Source organism: Oncorhynchus nerka, linkage group LG7 (assembly GCF_034236695.1).
Source record: "Oncorhynchus nerka isolate Pitt River linkage group LG7, Oner_Uvic_2.0, whole genome shotgun sequence".
Classification (NCBI taxonomy): domain Eukaryota; kingdom Metazoa; phylum Chordata; class Actinopteri; order Salmoniformes; family Salmonidae; genus Oncorhynchus; species Oncorhynchus nerka.
The window spans coordinates 96,415,393-96,438,923 of NC_088402.1; the positions used below are offsets into that span (position 1 = coordinate 96,415,393).

At 49.6% G+C, this 23,531-nt stretch overlaps 1 protein-coding gene across 1 annotated transcript in view; it reads right to left on the reverse strand.

Annotated features, from left to right (window-relative positions):
• The window catches only part of LOC115128116 (leucine-rich repeat-containing G-protein coupled receptor 6), a 134,941-nt gene extending 112,271 nt beyond the window's left edge, over positions 1 to 22,670 (reverse strand). Inside the window, exon 1 of the mRNA XM_065021015.1 lies at positions 21,702 to 22,670. Within this exon, the coding sequence (XP_064877087.1) occupies positions 21,702 to 21,901 (200 nt within the window). The 5' untranslated portion in view covers positions 21,902 to 22,670. The remainder of the gene's footprint in view (positions 1 to 21,701) is intronic.
• Positions 22,671 to 23,531: the final 861 nt, after the last annotated feature.

Below are 23,531 nucleotides of genomic sequence, written 5' to 3' on the forward strand. Positions count from 1 at the left end.
AGCGACTTACAAATTGGTGCATTCACCTTATGACATCCAGTGGAACAGCCACTTTACAATAGTGCATCTAAATCTTTTAAGGGGGGGGTGAGAGGGATTACTTTATCCTATCCTAGGTATTCCTTAAAGAGGTGGGGTTTCAGGTGTCTCCGGAAGGTGGTGATTGACTCCGCTGTCCTGGCGTCGTGAGGGAGTTTGTTCCACCATTGGGGGGCCAGAGCAGCGAACAGTTTTGACTGGGCTGAGCGGGAACTGTACTTCCTCAGTGGTAGGGAGGCGAGCAGGCCAGAGGTGGATGAACGCAGTGCCCTTGTTTGGGTGTAGGGCCTGATCAGAGCCTGGAGGTACTGAGGTGCCGTACCCCTCACAGCTCCGTAGGCAAGCACCATGGTCTTGTAGCGGATGCGAGCTTCAACTGGAAGCCAGTGGAGAGAGCGGAGGAGCGGGGTGACGTGAGAGAACTTGGGAAGGTTGAACACCAGACGGGCTGTGGCGTTCTGGATGAGTTGTAGGGGTTTAATGGCACAGGCAGGGAGCCCAGCCAACAGCGAGTTTCAGTAATCCAGACGGGAGATGACAAGTGCCTGGATTAGGACCTGCGCCGCTTCCTGTGTGAGGCAGGGTCGTACTCTGCGGATGTTGTAGAGCATGAACCTACAGGAACGGGCCACCGCCTTGATGTTAGTTAAATATGGACGTAAAACGAAGTGGGAGTCCTGGGAGTGCCTTCCGATGAAGATCAGCAAAGGTAAGTGAAGATTTATAATGCTATTTGTGACTTTTTGTTGACTCCACAACTTGGCGGGTAACTGTATGGCTTGTTTTGTGGCTGAACGCTGTTCTCAGATTATTGAATATTGTGCTTTTGCCGTAAAGCTTTTTGGAAATCTGACACAGCGTTAACAACAAGTTTAGTTTACTTTGATTTAGTTTATCTTTAGTTCTTTAGTGTAAAACATGTATTTTACATCAAAGTTTATGATGAGTATTTCTGTTATTTGATGTGGCTCTCTGCAATTTTTCCGGATGTTTTGGAGGCATTTCTGAACATGGCGCCAATGTAAACTGAGGTTTTTTGGATATAAATATGAACTTGATCACCGACCCGTACTATGGAGTCAGCAGGAGAAGGTATCCCAGCCATTGAGGTGGAGGAACAGTTTCACTTTACCATCTTGGCGCCGCCATGGACCGCGTTGTCCAGACAACGGACTGCTGGGAGAGACAGGGAGATCTTCCAGCGCCTCCACCAGCACAACCGGGGACTCTCCCGAGCGCCCCTTTACCACCTGAACCCAGTGGGATCCGTCTCTCCATTAACCTCTATCTGGCTACGGTCCACCCAGCTCCATCGGACCGTGAGAGGCTGTCCGCCCTTGTCTCGTGCCTCACCGGGAAAGCCCTGGAGTGGGCCAACGTCGTGTGGAGAGAGGGTGTCCGCCCTTGTCTCGTGCCTCACCGGGAAAGCCCTGGAGTGGGCCAACATCGTATGGAGAGAGGGAGATGCGGCGTTGGACCAGTTTGAGGAGTTCACCTGCCGTTTCCGGGCAGGACAGACTGATGCTCTATATAAATTACAGGACAGACTGATGCTCTATATAAATAACAGGACAGACTGATGCTCTATATAAATAACAGGACAGACTGATGCTCTATATAAATTACAGGACAGACTGATGCTCTATATAAATTACAGGACAGACTGATGCTCTATATATATAACAGGACAGACTGATGCTCTATATATATAACAGGACAGACTGATGCTCTATATATATAACAGGACAGACTGATGCTCTATATAAATTACAGGACAGACTGATGCTCTATATATATAACAGGACAGACTGATGCTCTATATATATAACAGGACAGACTGATGCTCTATATAAATTACAGGACAGACTGATGCTCTATATAAATTACAGGACAGACTGATGCTCTATATGAATAACAGGACAGACTGATGCTCTATATAAATAACAGGACAGACTGATGTTCTATATAAATAACAGGACAGACTGATGCTCTATATCAGTGGTCACCAAACTACGGCCCGGTTAGGTAAGAGAAAAATTGATTCAGAATGCAGGGTATTTAACCTGCAGTGGACAAACATTTTTTTTTTTGTTCAATGCAAAGAAAAGGCTGTTTGTCTCATCTGTCAAGAGACGGTGGCGGTATTCAAAGAATACAATCTTCGCCGACACTATGAATCCCGTCACAAAGACAAGTACGATAGCTTGCAAGGCCAAATACGAGCAGACAAACTCTCAAAGCTAAAAAGTGGACTACTATCTCAGCAGAATACATTTGTACGCCAAGCTCAGCTGAACCAGGCATCCGTTCGGGCCAGCTTTCGGGTTGCTAAACTGATAGCAAGAAGCGGTAAGCCTTTCACTGACGGAGAGTTTGTTAAGAAATGTATGGATGCTGTCGCGGAGGAGGTGTGTCCCGAGAAGAAAGATGCATTTAATGCCGTAAGTCTGTCGGCGAGTACAATCACCAGACGCGTTGAAGAAATCGGGAGTAATGTATATGCCCAGCTGCAGCAGAAAACGAAAGAATTTGACTTTTTTTCATTAGCACTGGATGAGAGCACGGACGTGCAAGACACAGCGCAACTGCTCATTTTTATTCGTGGAGTTAGCGCAAACTTTGAGATATGCGAGGAGCTGGCAGCCCTCCAAAGTCTCAAAGGGACTACAACGGGAGAGGATATTTTTGACAAAGTGTGCCAAACCATGGAGAAGTTGGACCTGGACTGGTCAAAGCTAGCTAGCATCACGACTGACGGGGCTCCTAGCATGGTGGGCGAAACTCGCGGTCTAATAGGACGCATGAACCGGGAGTTGGAAAAAGGGGTCTCACCGCCCCCTACGAGTCCACTGCCTAATTCACCAGCAAGCACTGTGCTGCAAAGTGTTGAAGTGGGATTCTGTAATGAAGGTTGTGGTGTCGTGCATAAACTTCATCAGAGCAAAGGGACTTAAACACAGGCAGTTCCAAGAATTCCTGTCTGAACTGGAGTCTACGCACGGAGATGTGCTGTACTACACAGAGGTCCGATGGCTGAGCCGGGGCAGAGTTTTGAGGCGTTTTTACGAGCTGCTACCCGAAATTAACGCATTTCTTCATTTAAAAGACAAAACGGTCCCAGAGCTGATCGACCCAGAATGGAAATGGCACCTCGCATTTTTAACAGACGTGACAGAAATACTTAACAGCCTTAACTTGCAGCTACAAGGCGAGGGGAAACTCATTTGCGACATGTATTCACACATAAAAGCATTTGAGGTGAAATTAGCGCTGCTTTTGGAACAAGTGAAAAGCGCAACTTCGTCCATCTTCCTGCTACCCAAAACCTGTCGACAGAGAACCCAGCGGTCCCGTTCCCAGCTGAAAAGTGCGTGGAAGCACTGGAAATGCTGAAGGCGGAGTTCGGTGTGCGATTCAGTGAACTACATGTTCATGCAAAAGAAATCCGTCTTTTCAGAACCCCTTTGTTGCCGACATTGATGAAGCCCAGCCTTCATATCAGTTTGAGTTGGCTGAGTTACAGAACTGTGATGTTCTGAAAGACGCATTCAAGCCCAACAGTCTCATTGACTTCTATGCCGCCCTCCCAAACGACACATATCCAAACATCAAAAAACACGCAATGAAAATGTCCACAGTTTTTGGCAGCACGTATATCTGCGAGAAAACCTTTTCTCGCATGAAACTGCTGAAAACCCCGATGAGATCAAGATTGACAGATGAACATTTGCATCAGTGCTTGAGACTGGCTGTAACTAGAATGGAACCTGATATTCAACTTCTCACCAGCCAGATGCAGGCCCACAGTTCACACTGATGAACATACATAGGTAAGCTCACTTTTCTGACTTGAATGAGTCATTCTGAGCATAAACAAATATAATCATAATAAAATCTACTGGGATAAAATCCATCTTTACAACCATACTGGTAGTGAAATGTATTGTGCTGTGTAGGTGCTGTATCACTTAGTTCAGTTTCTCAACCTGCTTCTTTTGTGGTTTTCACAGGGAAGTTGATGAGAGAGAGCTGCAAACAGCGGTGTCTACAAGCCTACTGGAACCTACAAAAGGATTATAAGGAAGGAACACAAGAACTTTAAGAGACTGCTCATATGTGTCAGAGAGATTCTGCTCTGACAACTGAGCTGAACTTTTATCTGTTAAGATTGTGCATGGCACGACAGAAAGTTAATGTTCCATGGCTTTTTTTTCTATGAAGAACCCAGAGAGGGTTATTTAGTTATTATTTATTTCCTGTTTTTTCTGTGAAGAACCCAGAGAGGGTTATTTAGTTATTATTTATTTCATTAATAGTGTTATTATTTGTTTCCTGACTTTTTTTCTGTAAAGAACCTGGAAAGGGTTATTTGGTTATGTGTGGCTTTCTGGAAAACAATAAAAAATTTAAGCTCCCCTACGATCGTCACACTTTTTCTGTTACAAACTGACACCGGCCCCCCATCAGAGAAGGGAAAAGTTATGTGGCCCTCACAGGAAAAAGTTTGGGGACCCCTGCTCTATATGAATAACAGGACAGACTGATGCTCTATATAAATTACAGGACAGACTGATGCTCTATATAAATAACAGGACAGACTGATGCTCTATAATATAGAGCATCAGTCTGTCCTGTTATTCATATAGAGCATCAGTCTGTCCTGTTATTCATATAGAGCATCAGTCTGTCCTGTAATTATAATATAGAGCATCAGTCTGTCCTGTTATTCATATAGAGCATCAGTCTGTCCTGTTATTCATATAGAGCATCAGTCTGTCCTGTTATTCATATAGAGCATCAGTCTGTCCTGTTATTCATATAGAGCATCAGTCTGTCCTGTTATTCATATAGAGCATCAGTCTGTCCTGTTATTCATATAGAGCATCAGTCTGTCCTGTTATTCATATAGAGTCTATATGAATAACAGGACAGACTGATTGATGCTCTACATAAATAACAGGACATTATTCAACCATGCTGGTCATTTATGAACATTTGAACATCTTGGCCACGTTCTGTTATAATCTCCACCCGGCACAGCCAGAAGAGGACTGGCCACCCCACATATGCTCTCTCTAATTCTCTCTTTCTTTCTCTCTCTCGGAGGACCTGAGCCCTAGGACCGTGCCCCAGGACTACCTGACATGATGACTCCTTGCTGTCCCCAGTCCACCTGACTGTGCTGCTGCTCCAGTTTCAACTGTTCTGCCTTATTATTATTCGACCATGCTGGTCATTTATGAACATTTGAACATCTTGGTCATGTTCTGTTATAATCTCTACCCGGCACAGCCAGAAGAGGACTGGCCACCCCACATAGCCTGGTTCCTCTCTAGGTTTCTTCCTAGGTTTTGGCCTTTCTAGGGAGTTTTTCCTAGCCACCGTGCTTTTACACCTGCATTGTTTGCTGTTTGGGGTTTTAGGCTGGGTTTCTGTACAGCACTTTGAGATATCAGCTGATGTACGAAGGGCTATATAAATAAATTTGATTTGATTTGATTTGATTTGACAGACTGATGCTCTATATGAATTACAGGACAGACTGATGCTCTATCTCTGAGTCTCTGATGAAATAAGATATTTCCACTACAATGACAAGGCAGTCAAAGAGAAGCCTATGTGTTTACCTTCTATAGCGTCTGAAAGGACACACACACACACACACACACACACACACACACACACACACACACACACACACACACACACACACACACACACACACACACACACACACACACACACACACACACACACACACAATGCCACAGGAAGGAGGACACAATGCCATCCTCCCCTCATTCTTCCTCTAAAGAAAATGTTTAGCTTTTTCTCTTCTCTTTCTCTCACACACTCCAGACATCCTGGGCGAGGCATCGCTCCTTTGTTTCTGAACTCACTCTCTCTTTCTCTCTTCCTCTCTTGCTTTTCTTTAGCACAAAGAGAGAGAGACGAGGCATTCACCTGGCTGAGACACGGAGAGGACACAGCCACAAAAGAGGGAGAAAGAAAGAGAGAGAAGGAAGAGGAATTGAGGGGAGACAGAGAGAGAGAGGGAAAGTAGGAGAAGAAGGCAGAATTAGAGGGAGAAAGAAAGAGAGAGAAGGAAGAGGAATTGAGGGGAGACAGAGAGAGAGAGGGAAAGTAGGAGAAGAAGGCACAATTAGAGGGAGAAAGAAAGAGAGAGAAGGAAGAGGAATTGAGGGGAGACAGAGAGAGAGGGAAAGTAGGAGAAGAAGGCACAATTAGAGGGAGAAAGAAAGAGAGAGAAGGAAGGAAGAGGAATTGAGGGGAGACAGAGAGAGAGGGAAAGTAGGAGAAGAAGGCAGAATTAGAGGGAGAAAGAAAGAGAGAGAAGGAAGAGGAATTGAGGGGAGACAGAGAGAGAGAGGGAAAGTAGGAGAAGAAGGCAGAATTAGAGGGAGAGGGAGAGAGACATACGTTTCGTACCAAGATGTTATTCCGACAACTTTTTGTCTCATTTTCTTTTTATCCTTTTAAAAGGTGTTGCCGGCAACAAAGCCTGTACTTCTGTTTCTACCAAGCGACCCAGTCATGATTGGTGTGTTTTAAAGTCCCGCCCCCCCTGTGTTAATGGCGCCTTTCATCTTACCGTCTTTGGCATTCTGTTTCTACCAACAGACCCAGTCATGATTGGTGTGTTTTTAAAGTCCCGCCCCCTGTGTTAATGGCGCCTTTCATCTTACCGTCTTTGGCATTCTGTTTCTACCAACAGACCCAGTCATGATTGGTGTGTTTTAAAGTCCCGCCCCCCCTGTGTTAATGGCGCCTTTCATCTTACCGTCTTTGGCATTCTGTTTCTACCAACCGACCCAGTCATGATTGGTGTGTTTTAAAGTCCCGCCCCCCCTGTGTTAATGGCGCCTTTCATCTTACCGTCTTTGGCATTCTGTTTCTACCAACAGACCCAGTCATGATTGGTGTGTTTTAAAGTCCCGCCCCCCCTGTGTTAATGGCGCCTTTCATCTTACCGTCTTTGGCATTAAATCATAAACATTCTATTGTTGTCCGACATCAAACTTGTACTTGTCAATCACATAGCTTTAAATACATTCATCCTCTCCATGTAAATGTCTGTAGTTCTGTCCTTGAGCTATTCTTTCCTATTGGCACATACATGCATTTAGCTTGGGGGAATGAACACTGGCATTTAGCCTGGGGGAATGTATAATGGTATTTAGACTGGGGGAATGTACACTGGCATTTAGCCTGGGGGAATGTATACTGGCATTTAGCCTGGGGGAATGTATACTGGCATTTAGACTGGGGGAATGTACACTGGCATTTAGCCTGGGGGAATGTATACTGGCATTTAGCCTGGGGGAATGTATAATGGTATTTAGACTGGGGGAATGTACACTGGCATTTAGCCTGGGGGAATGTATACTGGCATTTAGCCTGGGGGAATGTATACTGGCATTTAGACTGGGGGAATGTACACTGGCATTTAGCCTGGGGGAATGTATACTGGCATTTAGCCTGGGGGAATGTATACTGGCATTTAGACTGGGGGAATGTACACTGGCATTTAGCCTGGGGGAATGTATACTGGCATTTAGCCTGGGGGAATGTATACTGGCATTTAGACTGGGGGAATGTACACTGGCATTTAGCCTGGGGGAATGAACACTGGCATTTAGCCTGGGGGAATGTATACTGGCATTTAGCCTGGGGGAATGTATACTGGCATTTAGACTGGGGGAATGTACACTGGCATTTAGCCTGGGGGAATGTACACTGGCATTTAGCCTGGGGGAATGTACACTGGCATTTAGCCTGGGGGAATGTACACTGGCATTTAGCCTGGGGGAATGTATACTGGCATTTAGACTGGGGGAATGTACACTGGCATTTAGCCTGGGGAATGTATACTGGCATTTAGCCTGGGGAATGTATACTGGCATTTAGACTGGGGGAATGTACACTGGTGCATTTAGCCTGGGGAATGAACACTGGCATTTAGCCTGGGGGAATGTATACTGGCATTTAGCCTGGGGAATGTATACTGGCATTTAGACTGGGGGAATGTACACTGGCATTTAGCCTGGGGGAATGTACACTGGCATTTAGCCTGGGGGAATGTACACTGGCATTTAGCCTGGGGGAATGAACACTGGCATTTAGCCTGGGGGAATGTATACTGGCATTTAGCCTGGGGGAATGTATACTGGCATTTAGACTGGGGGAATGTACACTGGCATTTAGCCTGGGGGAATGTATACTGGCATTTAGCCTGGGGGAATGTACACTGGCATTTAGCCTGGGGTAATGTATACTGGCATTTAGACTGGGGGAATGTACACTGGCATTTAGCCTGGGGGAATGAACACTGGCATTTAGCCTGGGGGAATGTATACTGGCATTTAGCCTGGGGGAATGAACACTGGCATTTAGCCTGGGGGAATGTACACTGGCATTTAGCCTGGGAGAATGAACACTGGCATTTAGCCTGGGGGAATGTACACTGGCATTTAGCCTGGGAGAATGTACACTGGCATTTAGCCTGGGGGAATGAACACTGGCATTTAGCCTGGGGGAATGAACACTGGCATTTAGCCTGGGGGAATGAACACTGGCATTTAGCCTGGCATTTCATATTTTCTTCTTGACTTTGAAAAGCAAATGCAAAAGCATTTAGCCTGGGGGAATGTACACTGGCATTTAGCCTGGGGGAATGTATCCTGGCATTTAGCCTGGGGGAATGTATACTGGCATTTAGCCTGGGGGAATGAACACTGGCATTTAGCCTGGGGGAATGTATACTGGCATTTAGCCTGGGGGAATGAACACTGGCATTTAGCCTGGGAGAATAAACACTGGCATTTAGCCTGGGAGAATGAACACTGGCATTTAGCCTGGCATTTCGTCTTTTCTTCTTGACTTTGAAAAGCAAATGTTTAAAGGGCCTTATATTTAGGAAATAAATTTATTTTTTAAATATTTTTTTTACCTTTATAAAAAAGTCAGTTAAGAACAAATTCTTATTTTCAATGACGGCCTAGGAACAGTGGGGTTAACTGCCTGTTCAGGGGCAGAACGACAGATTTGTACCTTGTCAGCTCGGGTGTTTGAACTTGCAACCTTCCGGTTACTAGTCCAATGCTCTAACCACTAGGCTACCCTGCCGCCCATGTTATAGTTAAAGATGAGTTAATATGAATTTAGTTACTAACTTAGCCTATTAGCGATTCATAGTTTATCTGTCTTTAGCGAAAATAACTGTTGGGGAATTTGAAAGAGGAGAAAGCACTCGATAGATCACGTCCAACACGGACCAAAAGAGCAACGTTCCCGCCATCATCCCCACAGAGGGTTTTCAAATATCTTTACATGATTGAAAAACGGACGCGGCCTGAAAACCTCTTGGTTTTATGACAGTGTGGTTCCACACATTTATTGACACTCAAGTTGGGAGACGCATGATTTATTCTTATGTTGTTGTTTTCCACGATCATTTCTCACGATAAAATCTAGGCCCCATACGTGTGGCCAGGACTGTGGCCAGGCCAAGGTAGGCTGTCTTCTGTCTCTCTAATGAACTAAAGAAGAACTATTGATTTCATTTGCATGGTGCAGCACAGACACGTAACATAATTCAATTAAAAAAATATATATATTCTATTCTATTCTTTAGAAAAATCAATTGTATTCGTCTCATAATGTTTCCTAGGACCTGCGTTAACAAATGTCTATCCAGCTCATATAATTAGACTAGCAGATCATATCTGACAACGTTTTGATTAGACAACTGACCATAACAGGAAAATACATTTAATTATTTACAAATGATTTACAGGTAGGCTACGGCAGGCTGCTAACTTCCTGTTGAAGTGAAATGTGAAAAAACAAAAGCAGTGGAACATCTGAATTAAGAACATGCAGCTGTCAGGATACCATGACAACGGTCGCGACAACAGGGTCAAAGTTGAATGTCTCTTGCCCCCTTCCCGGGCAAAAGGAATAGCTATGTAAAAGGCTAGTGGTGACAAAACTGAGGTAACAATAGGGCTTCTTTGAAAGAAACGTGTTTTTACAGACAACATACCGTGATTCCTGTGTGAAAGCACTAAGATAGAGGAAGGGAGGTGAAGGGAGAGGAAGTTAAAAAGAATGGAAGAGAGAAAGAGAGAGATGGAAAGGGTGAGAAGAAGGCAGAGTTAGAGAGAGAGAGAGAGAAAGAGAGGGAAATGAGGAAGGGGGGTTAGAGAGAGAGAAATTGAGGGAAATGAAAGAGAGAGGAAGGGAGAGTTAGAGAGAGGGAAATGAGGAAGGGGGTTAGAGAGAGGGAGAGGGAAATGAGGGAAATGAGGGAGAGAGGAAGGGAGAGTTAGAGAGAGAGAAAGAGAGGGAAATGAGGAAGGGGGTTAGAGAGAGGGAGAGGGAAATGAGGGAAATGAGGGAGAGAGGAAGGGAGAGTTAGAGAGAGAGAAAGAGAGGGAAATGAGGAAGGGGTTAGAGAGAGAGAGAGGGAAATGAGGGAAATGAGGGAGAGAGGAAGGGAGAGTTAGAGAGAGAGAAAGAGAGGGAAATGAGGAAGGGGGTTAGAGAGAGAGAGAGGGAAATGAGGAAGGGGGTTAGAGAGAGAGAGGGGGAAATGAGGAAGGGGGTTAGAGAGAAAGAGAGGGAAATGAGGAAGGGGGTTAGAGAGAGAGGGGGAAATGAGGAAGGGGGTTAGAGAGAAAGAGAGGGAAATGAGGAAGGGGGTTAGAGAGAGAGAAAGAGGGAAATGACAGAGAGCAGAATGGAGAGTTAGAGACTGATCCACATACACAACGTTTAAAACACAACGTTTAAAACATAACGTTTAAAACACAAACACAACGTTTAAAACACAACGTTTAAAACACAACGTTTAAAACACAACGTTTAAAACACAAACACACACCTTCCACCACATTTATTTGTCTACCCCCCAGCATAAATATCTCTTGTTACCGGGCGGATGTTGCTTTGTGAGAATTGCCCCAAGGGAGTGGCTTTTTTTGTGAGGATTGCAGAACACCAAAGAGGGAGAGCGAAGAGATGAAAGAGTATAAGGATTTTTTTCTCTTTACAGGACTATTTCTTCCATTTATTTTAGTTCGTAATTACATGTATCTCTCTTGCTCTTTCTTCTCTCCCTCTCATGTCTTTAATTACAGGTGTGTCTGATCATTAACAACATATTTACTCAGAGCCAGAGACGGCAGCAGCCATGATTCCCTGTAACACACCTACCATCTCTCTCTCTCTCTCTCTGTAGCCCAGAGGTTAGTGAATGTGTCCAGGCGATTCTCTCTAACCACTAGGCTACCCTGCCGCCCCATCCTCCCTGTAACACACCTACCATCTCTCTCTCTCTCTCTCTCTCTCTGTAGCCCAGAGGTTAGTGAATGTGTCCAGGCGATTCTCTCTAACCACTAGGCTACCCTGCCGCCCCACCTTCCCTGTAACACACCTAGGGGGGAGTAGAGTGGGGGAGAAGGGGGGAGTAGAGTGGGCGAGGAGGGGGGAGTAGAGTGGGGGAGAAGGGGGAGTAGAGTTGGGGAGAAGGGGGAGGAGGGGGAGAGTGGGGGAGAAGGGGGAGTAGAGTGGGTGAGGAAGGGGGAGAGAGAGGAGGGGGGGGAGAGTGGGGGAGAAGGGGGAGTAGAGTGGGTGAGGAAGGGGGAGAGAGAGGAGGGGTGGAGAGTGGGGGAGAAGGGGGAGTAGAGTGGGGGAGAAGGGGGAGTAGAGTTGGGGAGAAGGGGGAGTAGAGTGGGGGAGAAGGGGGAGTAGAGTGGGGAGAAGGGGAGTAGAGTTGGGGAGAAGGGGGAGAGAGAGGAGGGGGGAGAGTGGGGGAGAAGGGGGAGTAGAGTGGGGAGAAGGGGGAGAGAGAGGAGGGGGGAGAGTGGGGGAGAAGGGGGAGTAGAGTGGGTGAGGAAGGGGGAGAGAGAGGAGGGGGGAGAGTGGTGGAGGAAAAGTAAGCATGTCACTATTAGTCCTGTTGGTTACCAAGCATGTCACTATTAGTCCTGTTGGTTACCAAGCATGTCACTATTAGTCCTGTTGGTTACCAAGCATGTCACTATTAGTCCTGTTGGTTACCATGCATGTCACTATTAGTCCTGTTGGTTACCAAGCATGTCACTGTTAGTCCTGTTGTTTACCAAGCACGTGCCAAATTAAATTGGCCTCCACGAGCTTAACTTAACGTCCTAGTAAATATATTGTATCTGTGAGCTACTCTCAGAAGCTCTGGCTCAATTTAAACCAGCAGAACTCTCAGATTCATACTCAGGAATCATATGAGCTCCACTCTCTGCCTCGGTTTTATTACGGTGGTGTTACCTGCAGGTACATACAACACCTCTCCATACTGCCTACCAGAGGCTTGCTTTCTATGAAAACACCCGCCCCTGGGCAGCTCCTTCTCTCTAATCTCGTATCAAAGCCTGCGTCTTTCAAAGCATCACTCACTCACACACACACACACACACACACACACACACACACACACACACACACACACACACACACACACACACACACACACACACACACACACACACACACACACACACACACACACGTGATCTTCCTGTCCAGTTTTGCACCCCCCCAGGCTCATGCAGTGGAGGAGATTTTTGCAGGCTATATTCAACCTTGTCTCAGGGTAGTAAGTTGGTGGTTGAAGATATCCCTCTAGTGGTGTGGGGGCTGTGCTTTGGCAAAGTGGGTAGGGTTATATCCTGCCTGGTTGGCCCTGTCCGCGGGTATCGTCGGACGGGGCCACAGTGTCTCCTGACCCCTCCTGTCTCAGTCTCCAGTATCTACGCTACAACAGTCTATGTGCCTGGAGTCTGGGGTTAGTCTGTTATATCTGGAGTATTTCTCATGTCTCATCAGGTGTCTCTCTGCCTCTCTGTCTCTCTCAATTCAATTCAAGGGGCTTTATTGACATGGGAAACATGTGTTAACATTGCCAAAGCAAGTGAGGTAGATAATATACAAAAGTGAAATAAACAATAAATAAACAGTCTCTCTCTCTCTACCTGGCATGATGACTCCTGGCTGTCCCCAGTCCATCTGGTCGTGCTGCTGCTCCAGTTTCAACTGTTCTGCCTGAGGCTATGGAAACCTGACCTGTTCACCGGATGTGCGTCCTTGTCCCGGAGCGGCTGTTTTTCGACTGTCTCTCTCTACCGCACCTGCTGTCTCGACCTCTGAATGATATTTCCTCCTGAGGTGCTGACCTTGTTGCCCCCTCTACAACCACTGTCGTTATTATTGTTATTTGAACCTGCTGGTCATCTATGAACGTTTGAACATCATGGAGAACGATCTGGCCGGTGGAGGCTGCTGAGGACGGCTCGTCATAATGGATGGAATATTTCAATGAAATGTACACATCAAAGACGCTTTTGTTTGATACCGTTATGAGCTGTCCTCCCCTCAGCAGCCTCCACTGGATCTGGCCTTAATGTACTCTGATCATCAGGGCGGCAGGGTAGCCTAGTGGTTAGAGTGTAGAGGAGGTAGGTAGCCTAGTGGTTAGAGTGTAGAGGTGGCAGGGTAGCCTAGTGGTTAGAGTGTAGGGGCGGCAGGTAGCCTAGTGGTTAGAGTGTAGAGGTGGCAGGGTAGCCTAGTGGTTAGAGTGTAGAGGCGGCAGGGTAGCCTAGTGGTTAGAGTGTAGGGGCGGCAGGGTAGCCTAGTGGTTAGAGTGTAGAGGGGGCAGGGTAGCCTAGTGGTTAGAGTGTAGAGGAGGCAGGTAGCCTAGTGGTTAGAGTGTAGGGGCGGCAGGGTAGCCTAGTGGTTAGAGTGTAGGGGCGGCAGGGTAGCCTAGTGGTTAGAGTGTAGAGGAGGCAGGTAGCCTAGTGGTTAGAGTGTAGGGGCGGCAGGGTAGCCTAGTGGTTAGAGTGTAGAGGTGGCAGGGTAGCCTAGTGGTTAGAGTGTAGAGGAGGCAGGTAGCCTAGTGGTTAGAGTGTAGAGGTGGCAGGTAGCCTAGTGGTTAGAGTGTAGAGGAGGTAGGTAGCCTAGTGGTTAGAGTGTAGAGGAGGCAGGTAGCCCAGTGGTTAGAGTGTAGAGGAGGCAGGTAGCCTAGTGGTTAGAGTGTAGAGGGGTTAGGTAGCCTAGTGGTTAGAGTGTAGAGGGGGCAGGTAGCCTAGTGGTTAGAGTGTAGAGGAAGTAGGTAGCCTAGTTGTTAGAGTGTAGAGGCGGCAGGGTAGCCTAGTGGTTAGAGTGTAGAGGTGGCAGGTAGCCTAGTGGTTAGAGTGTAGAGGCGGCAGGGTAGCCTAGTGGTTAGAGTGTAGGGGCGGCAGGTAGCCTAGTGGTTAGAGTGTAGAGGCAGGGTAGCCTAGTGGTTAGAGTGGAGGGGCGGCAGGTAGCCTAGTGGTTAGAGTGTAGAGGTGGCAGGTAGCCTAGTGGTTAGAGTGTAGAGACGGCAGGGTAGCCTAGTGGTTAGAGTGTAGAGGGGCAGGTAGCCTAGTGGTTAGAGTGTAGAGGCGGCAGGGTAGCCTAGTGGTTAGAGTGTAGAGGAGGCAGGTAGCCTAGTGGTTAGAGTGTAGAGGTGGCAGGGTAGCCTAGTGGTTAGAGTGTAGAGGAGGCAGGTAGCCTAGTGGTTAGAGTGTAGAGGTGGCAGGGTAGCCTAGTGGATAGAGTGTAGAGGAGGTAGGTAGCCTAGTGGTTAGAGTGTAGAGGGGCAGGTAGCCTAGTGGTTAGAGTGTAGAGGTGGCAGGGTAGCCTATTGGTTAGAGTGTAGAGGTGGCAGGGTAGCCTAGTGGTTAGAGTGTAGGGGCGGCAGGGTAGCCTAGTGGTTAGAGTGTAGAGGTGGCAGGGTAGCCTAGTGGTTAGAGTGTAGAGGAGGCAGGTAGCCTAGTGGTTAGAGTGTAGAGGGGTTAAGTAGCCTAGTGGTTAGAGTGTAGAGGGGGCAGGTAGCCTAGTGGTTAGAGTGTAGAGGAGGTAGGTAGCCTAGTTGTTAGAGTGTAGAGGCGGCAGGGTAGCCTAGTGGTTAGAGTGTAGAGGTGGCAGGTAGCCTAGTGGTTAGAGTGTAGAGGGGTTAGGTAGCCTAGTGGTTAGAGTGTAGAGGGGGCAGGTAGCCTAGTGGTTAGAGTGTAGAGGCGGCAGGGTAGCCTAGTGGTTAGAGTGTAGAGGTGGCAGGTAGCCTAGTGGTTAGAGTGTAGAGGCGGCAGGGTAGCCTAGTGGTTAGAGTGTAGGGGCGGCAGGTAGCCTAGTGGTTAGAGTGTAGAGGCGGCAGGGTAGCCTAGTGGTTAGAGTGTAGGGGCGGCAGGTAGCCTAGTGGTTAGAGTGTAGAAGCAGGGTAGCCTAGTGTTTAGAGTGGAGGGGCGGCAGGTAGCCTAGTGGTTAGAGTGTAGAGGTGGCAGGTAGCCTAGTGGTTAGAGTGTAGAGACGGCAGGGTAGCCTAGTGGTTAGAGTGTAGGGACGGCAGGTAGCCTAGTGGTTAGAGTGTAGAGGCGGCAGGGTAGCCTAGTGGTTAGAGTGTAGAGGCGGCAGGGTAGCCTAGTGGTTAGAGTGTAGAGGCGGCAGGGTAGCCTAGTGGTTAGAGTGTAGAGGCAGGTAGCCTAGTGGTTAGAGTGGAGGGGCTGCAGGTAGCCTAGTGGTCAGAGTGTAGAGGTGGCAGGGTAGCCTAGTGGCTAGAGTGTAGAGGCGGCAGGGTAGCCTAGTGGTTAGAGTGTAGAGGCGGCAGGGTAGCCTAGTGGTTAGAGTGTAGAGGCGGCAGGGTAGCCTAGTGGTTAGAGTGTAGAGGCGGCAGGGTAGCCTAGTGGTTAGAGTGTAGAGGCGGCAGGGTAGCCTAGTGGTTAGAGTGTAGAGGCGGCAGGGTAGCCTAGTGGTTAGAGTGTAGAGGCGGCAGGGTAGCCTAGTGGTTAGAGTGTAGAGGCGGCAGGGTAGCCTAGTGGTTAGAGTGTAGAGGCGGCAGGGTAGCCTAGTGGTTAGAGTGTAGAGGTGGCAGGGTAGCCTAGTGGTTAGAGTGTAGAGGCGGCAGGGTAGCCTAGTGGTTAGAGTGTAGAGGTGGCAGGTTGCCTAGTGGTTAGAGTGTAGAGGCTGCAGGGTAGCCTAGTGGTTAGAGTGTAGAGGCGGCAGGTAGCCTAGTGGTTAGAGTGTAGAGGTGGCAGGGTAGCCTAGTGGTTAGAGTGTAGAGGCGGCAGGTAGCCTAGTGGTTAGAGTGTAGAGGGGGCAGGTAGCCTAGTGGTTAGAGTGTAGAGGCGGCAGGTAGCCTAGTGGTTAGAGTGTAGAGGTGGCAGGTAGCCTAGTGGTTAGAGTGTAGAGGCGGCAGGGTAGCCTTATGGTTAGAGTGTAGAGGTGGCTGCCTAGTGGTTAGAGTGTAGAGGTGGCAGGGTAGCCTAGTGGTTAGAGTGTAGAGGTGGCAGGTTGCCTAGTGGTTAGAGTGTAGAGGCGGCAGGTAGCCTAGTGGTTAGAGTGTAGAGGTGGCGGGGTAGCCTAGTGGTTAGAGTGTAGAGGCGGCGGGGTAGCCTAGTGGTTAGAGTGTAGAGGCGGCAGGGTAGCCTAGTGGTTAGAGTGTAGAGGTGGTAGGGTAGCCTAGTGGTTAGAGCGTTGGACTAGTAACCGAAAGGTTGCAAGTTCATATCCTCGAGCTGACAAGGTGTCGTTCTGCCCCTGATCTTGTTATTTGAACCTGAAAATAAGAATTTGTTGCCTAGTTAATTGAAGGTCAAATAAAAAATGTAATCTCCCCTTACTGAAAGGTGCTGGCCGCCCCTCTGAGACGAGTTCCTCTTCTTCCTAAGTTCTATAACGGCCCCTCTGAGACGAGTCCCTCTTCTTCCTAAGTTCTATAACGGCCCCTCTGAGACGAGTTCCTCCACTGTGCTTCTACATCTGCGTTGCTTATTGTTTGGGGCTGCTGATGTAAAAATCTTTCATAAATAAATGTTATTTGATGACACACACACACACTGATCATTAATACACACACACACACACACACACACACACACTGATCATTAATAAACACACACACTGATCATTAATACACACACACACTGATCATTAATACACACACACACACTGATCATTAATACACACACACACACTGATCATTAATACACACACACACACACACACACACACACACACTGATCATTAATACACACACACACTGATCATTAATACACACACACACACTGATCATTAATACACACACACACTGATCATTAATACACACACACACACACTGATCATTAATACACACACACACACACACACACACCCCTTCTAGTTGCTTAAAGTAACAATTCTCTTCATAAATCATAGAGATATTATTATTATATTATATTGTAGGAACTCTGAAAACATTCTGCTCTTCTGATTCTTGAGGTGTTACGACAGAGAGACACAGAGAAAGATGTCGGGACATTTACATTCTGTTTAGAAACACTTGGTCAGTATGAATACAGCCGTTTGATGTTAGAATGTCCTGCAGTCTGTATAACGGCCCCTCTAGAGGTCACCTGATGTCCTGTAGTCTGTATAACGGCCCCTCTAGAGGTCACCTGATGTCCTGTATAACAGCCCCTCTAGAGGTCACCTGATGTCCTGTATAACAGCCCCTCTAGAGGTCACCTGATGTCCTGTATAACAGCCCCTCTAGAGGTCACCTGATGTCCTGTATAACAGCCCCTTTAGAGGTCACCTGATGTCCTGTATAACAGAGGTCACCTGATGTCTGTAGCCCCTCTAGAGGTCACCTGATGTCCTGCAGTCTGAGGTCACCTAAACGGCCCCTCTAGAGGTCACTGAAGCCCCTCTAGACCTGGTCACCTGATGTCCTGTAGTCTGTATAACGGCCCCTCTAGAGGTCACCTGATGTCCTGCAGTCTGTATAACGGCCCCTCTAGAGATCACCTGATGTCCTGTAGTCTGTATAACAGCCCCTCTAGAGGTCACCTGATGTCCTGTAGTCTGTATAACGGCCCCTCTAGAGGTAACCTGTAGTCTGTATAACGGCCCCTCTAGAGGTCACCTGCAGTCTGTATAACGGCCCCTCTAGAGGTCACCTGATGTCCTGCAGTCTGTATAACGGCCCCTCTAGAGGTCACCTGATGTCCTGTAGTCTGTATAACGGCCCCTCTAGAGGTCACCTGATGTCCTGCAGTCTGTATAACAGCCCCTCTAGAGGTCACCTGATGTCCTGTATAACAGCCCCTCTAGAGGTCACCTGATGTCCTGTATAACAGCCCCTCTAGAGGTCACCTGATGTCCTGTAGTCTGTATAACGGCCCCTCTAGAGGTCACCTGTAGTCTGTATAACGGCCCCTCTAGAGGTCACCTGTAGTCTGTATAACGGCCCCTCTAGAGGTCACCTGTAGTCTGTATAACGGCCCCTCTAGAGGTCACCTGTGTCCTGCAGTCTGTATAACGGCCCCTCTAGAGGTCACCTGCAGTCTGTATAACGGCCCCTCTAGAGGTCACCTGTCCTGTATAACAGCCCCTCTAGAGGTCACCTGATGTCCTGTATAACAGCCCCTCTAGAGGTCACCTGATGTCCTGCAGTCTGTATAACGGCCCCTCTAGAGATCACCTGATGTCCTGCAGTCTGTATAACAGCCCCTCTAGAGGTCACCTGATGTCCTGTAGTCTGTATAACGGCCCCTCTAGAGGTCACCTGATGTCCTGCAGTCTGTATAACGGCCCCTCTAGAGATCACCTGATGTCCTGTAGTCTGTATAACGGCCCCTCTAGAGGTCACCTGATGTCCTGTAGTCTGTATAACGGCCCCTCTAGAGGTCACCTGATGTCCTGCAGTCTGTATAACGGCCCCTCTAGAGGTCACCTGTAGTCTGTATAACGGCCCCTCTAGAGGTCACCTGATGTCTGTATAACGGCCCCTCTAGAGGTCACCTGATGTCCTGAGTCTGTCCTGCACCTGTCTGTATAACGGCCCCTCTAGAGGTCACCTGATGTCCTGCAGTCTGTATAACGGCCCCTCTAGAGATCACCTGATGTCCTGCAGTCTGTAGAGGTAACCTGGCCCCCTCTAGAGGTCACCTGATGTCCTGTAGTCTGTCACCTGATGTCCTGTAACGGCCCCTCTAGAGGTCACCTGATGTCCTGCAGTCTGTATAACGGCCCCTCTAGAGGTCACCTGATGTCCTGCAGTCTGTATAACGGCCCCTCTAGAGGTCACCTGATGTCCTGCAGTCTGTATAACGGCCCCTCTAGAGGTCACCTGATGTCCTGTATAACGGCCCTCTAGAGGTCACCTGTCTGTATAACGGCCCCTCTAGAGGTCACCTGTAGTCTGTATAACGGCCCACCTCTAGAGGTCACCTGATGTCCTGCAGTCTGTATAACGGCCCCTCTAGAGGTCACCTGATGTCCTGCAGTCTGGCCCTCTAGAGGTCACCTGAACGGCCCCTCTAGAGGTCACCTGATGTCCTGCAGTCTGTCACCTGATGTCCTGCAGTCGGCCCCTCTAGAGGTCACCTGATGTCCTGCAGTCTGTATAACGGCCCCTCTAGAGGTCACCTGATGTCCTGCAGTCTGTATAACGGCCCCTCTAGAGGTCACCTGATGTCCTGTAGTCTGTATCCAAATAGGTAGGGTCACCTGAGTCTGTAGGGTCAGAGCCCCTAGAGGTCAGAGGTAGGGTCAGAGGAGTCTGTAGGGCCCCTCTAGAGGTCAGGGGTAGAGGGAGGTAGGGTAGAGGGGTAGAGGTCACCTGAGTCCTGCAGTAGAGGAGGCCCCTAGGGTAGGGCAGAGGGGGTGGGTAGAGGATAACGGCCCTAGAGGTCACCTGAGTCCTGAGGTAGGGAGGTCAGGGTAGAGGTCACCTGTGTCCTGCAGTAGAGTGGGTAGGGTAGAGGGGTAGGGAGGGTCAGAGGTATCCAAATAGAGGGGTAGGGTAGAGGGGTAGGGTAGGGGGTAGGGTAGAGGAGGTAGGGGTAGGGTAAAGGGATAGTAGGAGTAGGGTACTTAGAGGGGGTAGGGTAGAGGAGTAGGGTAGAGGAGGTAGGGGGTAGGGTAGAGGGGGTAGGGTGTAGGGTAGAGGGGTAGGGTAGAGGTAGGGGTAGAGGTAGAGGGGTAGGGAGGGGGGTAGGGTAGAGGGGGTAGGGTAGAGGGGGTAGGGGTAGGGGGATACATATACTGTAGTGTAGGAGGTAGGGGTAGGGTAGAGAGGGGGTAGGGTAGAGGGGTAGGGTAGAGGGGGTAGGGTAGAGGGGGTAGGGTAGAGGAGGTAGGGGTAGGGTAGAGGGGTAGGGTAGAGGAGGTAGGGGTAGGGTAGAGGGGGTAGGGTAGAGAGGTAGGGGGTAGGGTAGAGGAGGTAGGGGAGAGGGGGTAGGGTAGAGGGGGTCAGGTAGAGGGGGTAGGGTAAATATAGATACATACTGTAGTGTACTTACAGGTAAGTAGTTAGGTGGCTGAGGGGTAGGGGAGAGGGGGTAGGGTAGAGGGGTAGGGTAGAGGGGTTAGGTAGAGGGGGTAGGGGTAGGGCAGAGGGGGTAGGGTAGAGGAGGTAGGGTAGAGGGGGTAGGGTTGAGGAGGTAGGGGTAGGGTGGAGGGGTAGGGTAGAGGGGTAGGGTAGAGGAGGTAGGGTAGAGGGGGTAGGGTAGAGGGGGTAGGGTAGAGGAGGTAGGGGTAGGGTAGAGGGGGTAAATCAAAATCAAATCAAATCAAATTTATTTATATAGCCCTTCGTACATCAGCTGATATCTCAAAGTGCTGTACAGAAACCCAGCCTAAAACCCCAAACAGCAAACAATGCAGGTGTAAAAGCACGGTGGCTAGGAAAAACTCCCTAGAAAGGCCAAAACCTAGGAAGAAACCTAGAGAGGAACCAGGCTATGTGGGGTGGCCAGTCCTCTTCTGGCTGTGCCGGGTAGGGTAGAGGGGGTAGGGTAGAGGAGGTAGGGGTAGGGTAGAGGGGGTAGGGTAGAGGAGGTAGGGGTAGGTTAGAGGGGTAGGGTAGAGGAGGTAGGGGGTAGGGTAGAGGAGGTAGGGGAGAGGGGGTAGGGTAGAGGGGGTCGGGTAGAGGGGTAGGGTAAATATAGATACATACTGTAGTGTACTTACAGGTAAGTAGTTAGGTGGCTGAGGGGTAGGGGAGAGGGGGTAGGGTAGAGGGGTAGGGTAGAGGGGGTAGGGTAGAGGAGGTAGGGTAGAGGGGGTAGGGTAGAGGGGGTAGGGTAGAGGAGGTAGGGGTAGGGTAGAGGGGGGTAGGGTAGAGGAGGTAGGGGGTAGGGTAGAGGGGTAGGGTAGAGAGGGGTAGGGTGAGGGGGTAGGGCAGAGGAGGGGTAGGGTAGAGGGGGGTAGAGGGGGTAGGGTAGAGGAGGTAGGGGTAGAGGGGGTAGGGTAGAGGGGGTAGGGTAGAGGGGGTAGGGGTAGGGTAGAGGGGGTAGAGAGGGTAGGGTAGAGGGGGTAGGGTAGAGGAGGTAGGGTAGAGGGGGGTAGGGTAGAGGGGGGTAGTGGTAGGGTAGAGGGGTAGGGTAGAGGGGGTAGGGTAGAGGAGGTAGGGGTAGGGGTAGGGTAGAGGAGGTAGGGGTAGAGGGGGTAGGGCAGAGGGGGTAGGGTAGAGAAGGTACACAGGTAAGTAGTTAGGTGGCTGAGGGGTAGGGGAGAGGGGGTAGGGTAGAGGGGGTAGGGGGTAGGGTAGAGGAGGTAGGGTAGAGGAGGTAGGGTAGAGTGGGTAGGGTAGAGAAGGTACTTACAGGTAAGTAGTTAGGTGGCTGAGGTTGTCAGGTACAGCTGATAGTCCCAGTTCAGAACAGTCCGCCAGAACAAAGATACCATCCTCCTCACACTGACACGGAGAAGGGCACAGTCCTGCCCCCGATGAGTCTTTCTGCCCCCCGCGCCCGTACCCCAACACACCCCACGACCAGCACAGCACCATCAACACACACAGCATCTCTCTCTCTGTCTCTCTCTCTCTCTGTCAGTCTCTCCAGTCTTGTCAGTCTCTCTCTCTCTCTCTGTCAGTCTCTCTCTCTCTCTGTCAGTCTCTCCAGTCTTGTCAGTCTCTCTCTCTCTCTGTCAGTCTCTCCAGTCTTGTCAGTCTCTCTCTCTCTCTGTCAGTCTCTCCAGTCTTGTCAGTCTCTCTCTCTGTCAGTCTCTCCAGTCTTGTCAGTCTCTCTCTCTCTCTGTCAGTCTCTCCAGTCTTGTCAGTCTCTCTCTCTGTCAGTCTCTCCAGTCTTGTCAGTCTCTCTCTCTCTCTGTCAGTCTCTCCAGTCTTGTCAGTCTCTCTCTCTCTCTGTCAGTCTCTCCAGTCTTGTCAGTCTCTCTCTCTCTCTGTCAGTCTCTCTCTCTCTCTGTCAGTCTCTCCAGTCTTGTCAGTCTCTCTCTCTCTCTGTCAGTCTCTCCAGTCTTGTCAGTCTCCTCTCTCTCTGTCAGTCTCTCTCTCTCTCTGTCAGTCTCTCTCTCTCTGTCAGTCTCTCTCTCTCTCTGTCAGTCTCTTTCTCTTTCTGTCAGTCTATCCAGTCTTGTAAGTCTCTCTCTCTCTCTCTGTCAGTCTCTCCAGGCTTGTCAGTCTCTCTCTCTCCAGTTGGTATACCAGTCAGCAGTTAGGTCCCATAGTTTGCATAACACATCTCTTGGTTGCCTTCTCCCTCTGCTCTATCTCTTCTTATGTATCAATCTGCCTCCCACCTCTCTCTCTCTCTCTCTCTTTTGAAACATGTACCTATTGTATAGTGAGTTTATCAGCTCTGAATGTGCTGGGCTGGAACATTTCAGATGAGGGGAGGGCCCTAGATCCCTTTCTCTTTGAGTCTGGGAGGGAGAAAATAGGACGAAGAGTGGAACAGAGAGCAGTGGAGAGGAGGGAAGAGGAGGAGGGGGGAGGGAAGAGAGAGGAGGGGGAGGAGGGGAAGAGAGAGGAGGGGGGAAGAGAGGGGAGGGGGAGGAGGGAACAGAGAGCAGGGAGAGGAGGGGAAGAGAGAGGAGGGGGGGAGGAGGGGAAGGAGAGAGGGGGAGGGGGGAAGAGAGAGGAGGGGGAGGAGGGGAAGAGAGAGGAGGGAGGGAGGGGAAGAGAGAGGGGAGGGGGAGGAGGGGGAGAGAGAGAGGGAGGGGAAGAGAGGGAGGGGAGGGGAAGAGAGAGGGGGGGGGGGAAGAGAGAGGGGGGAGGAGGGGAAGAGAGAGGGGAGAGAGAGGAGGGGAGGGAGAGAGAGGGAGGGAGAGGTGGGGAAGAGAGAGAGTGGGGAGGAGGGGGGGAGAGAGAGGAGGGGAGAGGAGGGGAAGAGAGAGAGTGGGAGAGGTGGGAGAGAGAGGAGTGGAAGAGGAGAGAGAGGGGGAGAGAGAGGAGGGGAGGAAGGAGGGGAAGAGAGAGGAGGGAGAAGGAGGGGGAAGAGAGAGGAGGGAGAGGAGGGGGAAGAGAGAGGAGGGGGAAGAGAGAGAGGGAAGAGAGAGGAGGGGGAGAGGAGGGGAAGAGAGAGGAGGGGGAGGTGGGGAAGAGAGTGGGGGGGGAGGAGGGTAGAGAGAGGTGGAAGGAGGGAGGGGAGAGGAGGGAAGAGGAGGAGGGGGAGGGGAAGAGAGGGGGGTAG